The following is a 10,583-nucleotide window of genomic DNA, read 5'->3' on the forward strand; positions in this document are numbered from 1 at the left end:
AGACATCGCATGTCACGACCTCAACGGCGGCAGAACTAACGGCTCTGCGTCGTGCACTAGAATTCATTGATTCTGAAAGACCTACAAAATGGGCTGTGTTTTCAGACTCAAAACCGGCATTACAGTGCATGCAGTCAGTTCTCCGACGCGGCTGTCATGAACAGTTGACATACGAAACCGTGAAACTTCACCATCACGTCCAACAAAAAGGCCACGAGGTTGTATTTCAATGGGTACCTGGTCATTGTGGAATCAGTGGCAATGCTTCCGCAGACAACGCTGCTCGCACATCACACCAAGAAGAGCTCAGCGTTCCAATTCCACTTTCGAGGACAGACGCCGCAAGGCAGCTTCGACACCTGGCACGCAGTCTCTCACTGACCGAGTGGAACTCGCCAAACTTACGACTTACACGACTGCATCAATTAAACCCCTCACTGCAACTCCGACCTCCATTCGGACTTCCTCGACGTGAAGCTTCGCTTCTCTGTCGCCTTTGGTTAGGAGTTGCCTTCACAAAGGCATACTCTACATTAATTGGAGTGACCGACAGTGCAGCATGCGAGGTCTGCGGCACCAACGAAACTATTGACCACCTGCTGTGCCACTGTCCACGATATGCCCAAGAAAGACAAGAACTCGCTAACGCGCTAAAAAAACTGGACAATCGGACGCTTTCCGTGCAGGTGCTGCTGGAACACCGCCCCCATCGCTCGTCGGCCCATAAAGCGGTGAAGGCACTTTGCTTCTTGAGGACGACGGGCTTGTGTCAACGTCTGTGACTATTAGTGCACTAACACACGCGTCAGCGAACTAACCGCTCATTTCCCGTCTTTCCTTCCCTCCTATCTCTCCCTGTCATCTTTCTGTTCCCTTTTCCCATTCCCCCGGTGTAGGGTAGCCAACCGGACGTTATCCTGGTTAACCTCCCTGCCTTCTGCTTTTCTCTTGCTTCCTTCCTTCCTGCGTATTGTGGGGATTTTGCCTTCTTTTTTCTTGTTTGCCCTCGGGCGTCAGCCGTGCACTGCCGAGGAGTGGGCATTGACATGGTGGACGCCGTAGGAGATGGCATGGTTGGGACCACCGTGCATGGAGCAGCGGGCGTGGAGAACATCGAGGCAACCAGGAGAGCTTCTTTTTCGTACTTTTATGACCACTGTGCGCATTCGTGTGTTGCGACAGTGGCATCCGGGTACTTTTCTTTCTCGAAACTTGCATTTCCCTAGTTAATACCAGTGGCACTACGTAAAAGGACGCACTTTTCTCTGTTCGTCCCTAGCTGTGTTGCACTACGCAAGAGCGGATAAATTTTCCGAAATAAATTCTCTCTGCGTTTTTTATGTGGCACTGCGAAAAAGCATTGCGTTCATGACTACGACGTGTTCGGTTTGATCAGCATTTTCCATAAACCTTTTTGCGAAAGCAATTATACGGACACTCCAGGTGAATTTCCGTCGTCGTCGTTGCCGTCGGCGTCGCCGTGATGTTCCGCATAAAGGCCAAGTGCGATAACATCGCGACCGTGAGCTGTATAGGCAAAGGCAAAATTTGAAAAACAATAGCTCCCAGCAAAAGAGCCCAGATTTCTCTCTGGTTTTTCTTATCGAAAAAACGCGAGAAAGAAGCTTTCGTGGGGTACACTACGCTGGCGTAATTAGGAAAGCCGCCAGTGGCGATGAACACATCACACCTTGATGGCACGAGACGAGACCGACGGAAATCTATCGGCGTGCACAGGGCCGCACCAAAAATTTTTTTCTTGAGAGTTTTAGCGTGACCATGGCGGCCAATATGAAATATAATATCAACTTATTTATTCGTGTGAATTAAGTACAGTGCTGATATATAATAATGAAAAAGGTACTTCTAAGTAAGTTGTATTTGTTGTGTATAGTTACTTGTGTGAAGCAAAGCTTGCGGAGCAGTATATTGACACAGCAAAGTGCTTAGGTGCCGGTCAGAACTCTAACTCCCACCCTGGGTTCTGCCTTGGGCGTGCGTCAGCGCCCAATGAAAGGATTAGATAGTTTTAGCAGAATGTTTGCAGCTCTTCTGGCTTAAACCAATGTGTGTATCATGGTGTCGTATGCACACAATGGATCAGCTGGAACAGTAGTGTTTGTATGCACAACGCTTAAGCCAGAGGTTCGCCTTTCAGGTGAAACTACGACAACTTTTTCTTTCTGATTTAGGTACGTCCACGACATTACACCTTTTCGAGAGCTTGAAATGGATTTTTCAGTGAAAAAGTTGTCGCAGTTTCACCTGAAAGGCGAAGCAGTCAATTGCGATAGCAAATTTGTAGAGAGCTATACGGAGTAATGATATTAGCTTTATCAGCTGTATAAACTTGGACATGCAGCAGCACCGGCAACACGCAGAACTGTTGTCGACGCCGTCGGCGTTTTGCCCGCGTTCGCTCAAAATGCGTGCGGCGTTGGTGACTGTTGCCGGAGCTTCTGATATAAATAGGCACTTGGTGCCGCAGCTAAACGTCGCCTCCCTTCCCTCCCCTCCCCACCCCTCCGCCACGGCCTCTCGCGCGTCGGAAGAAGGCGCGTTTGCTCTACATATATGGTGATTGTAAAGGAGGAAAGAGACGCCTACTTCTGCAGCCCTTAAGGGAGCACGGCGCAGAACGCGCGTTTGTTCTCCGCCGTGCGTTCACTCCCCGTGAAAGCGCGCGCCCCTCGCGCCATTTCACTCGCACATACAGCGTTCGGCGCGCGGTGACGATTTCATCTCCATTGACGTCATACGGAACCTCAAGGCGACGGCGACAGCGACGGCGACGCCGACGGCAGAAATCTGCTTTTGAGTGTCCATATAATTGCTATCGCAATAAAAGTGTTTCGCGTGTCATTGTTACTCAATTCGTCCTTCATTTCAGCTGAAAGTTAAGAAGCCGCCTCGGACTCGCACAATTCTGCACACACGCGGCACTTCCACACTCACCGTCGATTAGTGCATCACTGCGTCTCTTGCCAACGACTCTGACGACGAGGGAGTATGCAGATGTGCAGAAGAATTGGCCCGGCTCCGCAATGATCTGCACTCCGCTCGACTCCGGGAAGTGTTCATCGATTGTCCGCTGGACGGACTCGCAAGCCTGTTTCAGAAACAGGAACGAAGAGTCAAAATGAGCATTTGATCAGACGTCACTGCTGCCCACTTCTATCCGTATACGCCACTTCTGCTGCGTGTGTGCGCTGTCCAGCAAGATCAGAGCTGCCTATATCGTACAGAGTCACCAAGTATTAAGCTTCTGTATCATTTTATGCGTTGGTAAAAAAAAAGAAATATACTGATACTATAACTAGTTGAAAATTTCTGCTTAATTACTGCTACATCATCACACTTTCAATGCTGTGCATTATTTCACGGCCGCAGTAGCTAAGTTGCAAAGTAAGCCAAGTAACGCAAAAAATACTTAATAAACGTTACCTGCATAAACTTATGATTGCTGCGCACTCCACCTGGAAAACCACCTCCGATGTCAAGCACCGTCATAGGCTTTCCAATATCTGCTGCTATGTCGAACACGATCCTGGCCTGCGCTATTGCGCGGCCAAATATCTCCGGGTTCTCATAGACGGATCCCACGTGGAACCTAGATTAAAAGCACATTTTAAGGAACATAACAAGGAAAAACGGGCATTACCGCCTTCTTCCCATTTTATTATGCCAAATTATAGAATACCTGAAATATTCTTCTCAACGTAATGGGAATCAGGTTGAGAGAGCCTGTGAATTGAATATTCCATCTAATATTAAAGCTTGTAGGTTTGCCCACTTGTGTTGGTAAACGCTCGCCAAACGTTCGCCAAAAACGCTCACGCGTTTTTACACACGTTTTATGGTCGAAACATGGCCCTCACTCGATTCACGCCTTGCGCGGCAACTCCCCGTTCGTCGGCTGGTTTCTCCTCCTCGCCGAGTGCTCCTCGAAATGTCACGCGACCTACGTCATCGCCAAAGCACTTTTCAAAACACTGTTCACGTCCGGTTAAGGCACCCCACGCTAGCGGCAAACATACCGACGGCGAACCGGCCTCCAGTGCCGTAGAACGTCTGCCGTGCGAGAGGCGTCCAAACTAGACGGCAGTTCGGCCGGCGTACCGCCCACCTCACTACCGACGGGCCAACTGCGAAGCTGCGCGCCTCCGCCACCGGCGACGCAAACATCGGCTGCAGCCAGTGGCCCACCGACGGGGGGGGGGGATTCGGGGGTTGGAACCCCCCCCCCCCCCCCCTGAGGACGACTACAACCCCTCCTTTTGTTTAACCCCTTTTCTTTCCTTACGCATTTGAGTACTGCAACTAAGATGTAAGACGCGCAATCGTCTGCACACTCGCAAAAAGCGCATTTTTTTACAATCTCCCGTGAAGAAATCGAAATTAGTGCTGTTTAGATGGTATTGGCAAACTGTCAACCCCCCCTGGCAGAGATCCTGGGTGCGCTACTGCCTGCAGCTTCTGTTGCAAGCAAAATTGCCGCTAGATAAAGTGATTCGTAAATTGTACATTTTATGAAAAACGATATCCACTGTCAAACGTTAAGCATGAACGAGAGCTCCGATACTTGTCGAGCTCAGCTGCAGTGCAAGGCTACCGACGGCAGACCACCGGCTCAGCTGTGCCGGCATCGCAGCCGCCGGTGCTGCTATAATATCAGCATATTTTCTTCTTTGTGTACAATTATTGCGAAGAGTGACAACAACGGTAAGAAAATATTGCGACTTGTTGCGTCGGCGATTCATTCAGAAGCGCCGTCCGATTTAGCTTTGAAGTGAACCGGAGAAGGCCTAGCGACGATATCGGCGCCGTTGAGCCATCAGCGGCGGTGAGGCTGCCGCACAAATGGGTCCCGGTTTTATCCTCTCTACGGCAAGGAAATCTCACTGTTCGCGAGCAAAACCGCCGTCGAACGGCGGCCCGCGAATAGCAAATAGCGTGCGGCGAGTTATCGTGCCGGTAACGCGGACGGATCTTCAGCGCTTCTCGGCTACGCGCTGTTGCTGAGCGTGCCGCTATGGATGATGTGTTGCGCGCACGTCTAAAAAGGCCAACAATGTTGGACTCTGCTCGCGCAGCTAATCAGACCACTAAGCACGACTGCGTTGGAACGTGAGCGATTTGGCACTTTCGTTGCTGGCTGTATCGATTCGATTTGCTAGTGCGCACAAGCGAGCAACCCGACGAGGAAGAGCAGGGAGCGCGCGTATACCAGCTAGCGGACTAACCAGAAGTCGTAGGTTCTTGCTCGACCAATCGACATCGTCGCCCCCGGTGACATCACCAGATGCACCCTGGCGACGTCACGACGAAAAAAGTGCCGCAGTTTCGCCCGAAAGGCAAAGCATCAATTGCGATAGCAAATTAGTAGAGAGCTGTTCGGAGTAGGGATAGTAGTTTTGTCGGCTGCATAAGCTTGGACACATTTGGACTAACTGAATTAACAAGCGTGGTGTCAGCGCGCACAAGTAAACCAGAATAGATCACACCGAATGACCGCTGTTGGAGTTGGGGTCGTGGCCTCGGCAGCAGTTGTAAGAGTTGGAGTCGGGCATATGCAAGTGGTAGCTGGCCCATGCCGTCGTCCGCCTCATCCACGCTGACCCAGAAGACATTGTTGAGGGGAGGAAGAGGTTCTCATCGACAACGAAGAGTACTGGGTTTATTTACATTATTTACAAGGGAAGTAGGAGTACGAGACGTTACGTCTCATCAGTCTAGAATGACTGGGTCGAAGCATACTGGATCGAAGCACTGGCTACATCTCAGGGCAGATGGGAGAGCACTCCCGATGACCCGCAAAAGAATGCTTAAAAGCTCTCTGTCCAAGCCGCGGTCCCACCATTCCTCCAATCGGAGTGTCGAGAGTCACCGAAGGTCCGCCTTGAGGGCGAGGGTGCGCATAATCCCCAGGCGCCTTCGTTTCCCGACCACATTCGGAGAAGTGGCCTCGGGCACACACTGCTCACTCCCCCACAAAAAGGAGGGAACACTCGTAGACAGGTGGCTTATCGCTTAACTTGAACTGACGCGTCTGGTGTTCCTGGAATGGGCTAGCCATCGACGGATCTGTTTGGAGAACGGCCTTGGCGGCCAGCTGGTCTGTCGAGCGGCCGTGAAAAGCGTCGTAGTAGCGGCGCTTTTGCAAGAGTGTCCTCTTCCTATATTCTTGGTCGGCGCCTGGGTGACACGTATTCTTTGAAAGGTGTAGAGGCAAGGTGTCGCCGCTGATCTTTCCCGGTGGGACGGCTTTTCAGCCTCCTGAAGCGATTCGTTGCAGTGAAACAGGAGATACTTCCAAGATCGCTGCCCCCGCTGGTCGCCGAATGTAACACCGCAGAGAACGACTGTCAAAACTCTGGCAGCAGGCGCAGCCGCCGCAGCGGGCGAATTCTTCGCGCGGTCAATCGCTTCAACGGAAACTGAGCGGCGAATGCACAGCGCATACAAAGGTCAGAGCCGTGTGGAGATAAGAGACGATGCGGGCGACCGCCAGCGCCGGGCAAAGTGCAGAGGAGTTGTGCAGACTAGAAGTTGTTGGCAGAGGAGAAGCTGCCCCCCCCCCCTCCCTCCCGCGCTGCCTTCCCGCTTTCTGGCTTTCGCGTGGAAGATTGAGCGGCCAGTTCCCCTTGCGCCCGGTTGCAAGATAACCATTTGGTTAAGCAGCACAGCGTCGCCCCGCCTCCCTCCCATACCCCCACGCCTTTCGCGCGACGGTCGCGTTTGCTTTGCGCCGCGTCCCCCGCGCGCTTACACTCGCGCATACGGCGCGCGGCGACGGCTTTATCGCCGTTGGAATCTATACGGAACCTCACGGCGACGGCGACGGCAGAAATACAGGTTGAAGTGTCCGTATTACTGCTATCGCAATAAAAGCTCGGAGAGGAGCGTGGCATTGTTTTTGATTTTGTGGAGCACCCGCCGCGCGGAGCGCTGCAGCGTTTGGTATCGTTGACCGTGACAGCATTCTGAACTCGACGCACTTGTTTACTTGAAATCTATAAATATATAGGGTGGTTTAGGGGCCCTTTAAGGATGACTTTGCGACAACAACCAATAAAATGTACAATAAGCTGCTGAGTGACAACGGAAAACAACATTCCCACGAACCACTTTGGCACTCGAAAACCTACACGACCACACTTCGTCACTTGCGCGAGGCATGCTTTGTGCCGGCTGGCCTAATATTAAGGTATTTCTGTAATAAGGAACATGAAACCATTAGAGATTCATTTTGTATATTCCTGAATTTGGATTTTAATTTATATTACTGAATACCGCTCTATATGTTAACAAAAGATGCTGACAGTAATATCTGACATTTGAATTTCCTTTGAGTTACTAGAAGATTTCAGAGTAAACGATTTCACAATAAATGCATTTCAAAGTCAAACAACACATCCAAAATTTTTAGCGCTTGTTCAGATAAAGTGAACAAGCGTAGTCACGCGCACGCATTACTCACGTGACCCCAACTACGTTGCAATTAAGGTCAAGCGCCGACTTCAAAATCTGTCTTGCATCGTCCACGGAGCAGCCGAATTTGTCGTTAAACGATATTTTGCAACCATTGTCGTCGGTTTTTATTCGAAGAAGCAATCTGCGGAGGAAGTAACAGTTTCCACTGTACCTTTACAGCTTTATCGTAATCACAATCTTTATGGGCTGTATAGAAGAGCTGTGACCGACCAAGTAGAGCAGTTGGTTCTATTTTCACACAGGAAATATTTCCGAACTAGAACGTACACTTCATATTGTTCATCTTTCAATTGGCTTTTCCAGCGCAAGAAACAACACGGTCGACAGGGAAGCACACACGGTCAGCGCTGACTCTCAAATGAAAATTAATATATTGAGCACGACGTCCGTGTGTGCTTCTCTGTCGTCCTTGTTGTTTCTTGCGCTGGAAAAACCAATTCAAAGATGAACCAAGACCAATTAGCCCGGCTGTCAGTACTGTTATATTGTTCAGATAACATACGTTATCGTAAGAAAGGATATCTACTTGCATGACAGGGCTAACTCAGGATTTCTGGGGGCGGCTTACGCGCTGCAGTGGGCTCAAAGAGGCTGATGGCGATGATGAAACATGGCGACATATGTGTCAGACTATAATTTCACCAGCGCGTAAAATTGGTTTTCATTATGAATGCTTTAAATTAGATAAGCCAGTAGCTTTTGTGATGACAAATGATTCGTAAGAATTATTAAAAAGAAGGTATTGCTGTTATGTGCAGTGGCGATTAATGAAATAACTCGGAGTATGAGCAAATTCATACCTGGCCTTCATGTCTTTCACCTTGTGCATTTCCTCGATGCAATCAAAAGTCATCAGTGTGACACCCTTTTCCGCAGCGAACTTCATGTGAGATGTGCTTTTCATAGTGTGGGCGTAAATAATGCGATCGGGATGAACACCCATTTCCAGTATTGCTCTAATTTCGTTCTGATGTAGAGAAATAACATCATTGGTGAACAATAAATCGGTGAGCATTGGCGAGCAATACAGTAGAAGCAGTGTCGTGTATTCTTAGCAATAAGAAATATAAAAGTAAACAAATAAAACGAGTCACAGTTTTGCCCGATAGCAGACTATCGATTGCGATAGCAAACTAGTGGACAGCTATACGAAGTAAGCATATCAGTTTTATCAGCCGAATAAACTTGTAAACATAGGCATACTAACTAAATTAACAAGCATGGTGTCACGCACGCACAAGCAAACATGAACGCATCTCACTCGATGATCGCTGAAACTAGCTGTCAAAATGCTGTAGTGAGTAATCGAGGCAGCAGCAGCGAGCGAACTGACCTTCCGTTTCGCCGCTCGCATCAACGCGAATGGCTTTCAAGATACAGCCGCCCGGGCGGGAGCGCGCGGCGTAGTACACGGCCTCCCTCCTCCTTACCTCGGAGGGTGCGCGGTCGCTCGGGTGGTGCGGAGTAACACCCCCCCGTCCCTACCCTCCCTCCGGAACGTTGCTCGCGAGAGGAAGAAGGCGCGCTTCCTTCCTGCTTCCCGCCCTTGCGTGCGCGAGATTGAGCCGTGGTTGCCGGCTTACCCTCACACGCTTTCACTCGCACATAGAGCACACGGCACGCATTGCTCCTAAAGCGCGGCTTAGAACTGCAGGTAGAATACCGCAGTAAGGTCACATTAGTGAAACGGATTTTCAGAAATACACTACAGATCCCCGAAGCTGGTTGCAGGCTAAAACACGCGCGCACACATTGCGGTGAGTGCTGCGTCTGCCTCAACGCCAGGGGAAACTCCGGCCCTGGAGACTTAAACAACTTCAGTACGTCTCACAGAATCGTTTTCCACGTAGAAGACACCACGTAATATTGAATAAACCACGCGAGCGCGAAAACAAACACAAGAAACTATCACCGAGCGTATATTTGGCATACAACACGGAGAGCTCGCCCAAGCCAGCATTCCGACTGCCCGTAGATGGTGCCAGTGCGTACGCAATATGGTGGCGCCTATGAAAAAACGGTCTATACATGGGAATAACATGTACCGTCGGCAGCGCCAAATGCACAATGGGCGGCAAAGAATCGTCTAGCGACAGATTTTTGCCTCTTGCCTCTTAAGGTAGCCAAGTGGACTCTTGAATGGTTAACGTCCCTGCCTTCTTTTTTATCTCTCTCTCTGCTGCGCTCAGCTGCATGCTTGCTTAATTAATTAACACGTTTGTCTCTAAATTCAAACGCAATAACCCTATGGATTTGGTTATTGCATAAAAGGCGTTGTTCTCCCCAACGAAATGTAAGGTTGCTACGTACGGTTGAAATTGAGAAAATCACTCGACGGATCTCTGACTTTGCAATCTTCATATCCACCACGGGTCGTGAATTCAATCATTTATTTTCCGATCATTCGTGAATCTACAAATGATAGTCTGGTGTGCTCTCCTCCTTACCATGTTTGAGCAATCAAAATTCACTCCAAGGGAAGCTAGCACAGCAATTAGAACGGGGTCTCCACATGTTTTGATGGCTGGAAAGGAAAAAAAAGTGGAGGTGGAACCTAATTACTCCCCAGGATCGCCTGACAACAAGGAGATGTACATCCTGCCAGGAGATATGTACTAAAGATTAAGAAAACTTATCACTTGACAGTTTCCATTAGATGGATACTCTATACAGTGAAAATAGCGCTAGAGGAGCACACAGCTCACCGTAAAAAGGCATGATGCGTGGTAGGTGCTGGCGCCAGAGCTCCACCTTCCGAACAATGTCTCTGACGTCACAGACAAAAAATGAGTCGTCTTCTTTCTGTGGCAAATGAAACGTTCGGTGAAATGCACATGCGCTTTGGTATGAAATATATATGATTTAAGAACTCAGGCTCATGCGCTAGGCTACTTGGATCTCCCATTTTTCTCTTAGCTCGGTTGGGCTAAACGGGCTCTCACCTTTCTATATATAAAAATACACAAACGAAACAAATGAGAAAAAGAAGCCGCTTCGGAACAGCTTGACAAAGCCCTACAACCATGCAGAAGCGAAGCGGTGAACTGGTGACACATGATACCTCAGAAGTCAATACACAATTGGTGATC

The 10,583-nt window shown here is 49.5% G+C and overlaps 1 protein-coding gene and 1 long non-coding RNA gene across 2 annotated transcripts in view; both read right to left on the reverse strand.

Moving 5' to 3' along the window:
* LOC119440569 (ornithine decarboxylase) overlaps positions 1-8,380 on the reverse strand; it is a 14,741-nt gene extending 6,361 nt beyond the window's left edge. The window contains exons 1-4 of the mRNA XM_049662968.1: positions 8,295-8,380; positions 7,481-7,639; positions 3,445-3,610; positions 2,956-3,109 (exon numbers count right to left, since the gene is read on the reverse strand). Of these exons, the coding sequence (XP_049518925.1) occupies positions 2,956-3,109; positions 3,445-3,610; positions 7,481-7,639; positions 8,295-8,380 (565 nt within the window). The remainder of the gene's footprint in view (positions 1-2,955; positions 3,110-3,444; positions 3,611-7,480; positions 7,640-8,294) is intronic.
* LOC119442142 (uncharacterized) lies at positions 8,380-10,291 on the reverse strand. The gene is made up of 3 exons (XR_005190052.2): positions 10,200-10,291; positions 9,942-10,018; positions 8,380-8,461 (listed from the first exon to the last, which is right to left on the reverse strand). It is a non-coding gene; the product is annotated as an uncharacterized LOC119442142 (long non-coding RNA).
* Between the last annotated feature and the right edge of the window lie 292 nt (positions 10,292-10,583).

This window comes from Dermacentor silvarum, chromosome 2, assembly GCF_013339745.2.
Source record: "Dermacentor silvarum isolate Dsil-2018 chromosome 2, BIME_Dsil_1.4, whole genome shotgun sequence".
NCBI lineage: Eukaryota > Metazoa > Arthropoda > Arachnida > Ixodida > Ixodidae > Dermacentor > Dermacentor silvarum.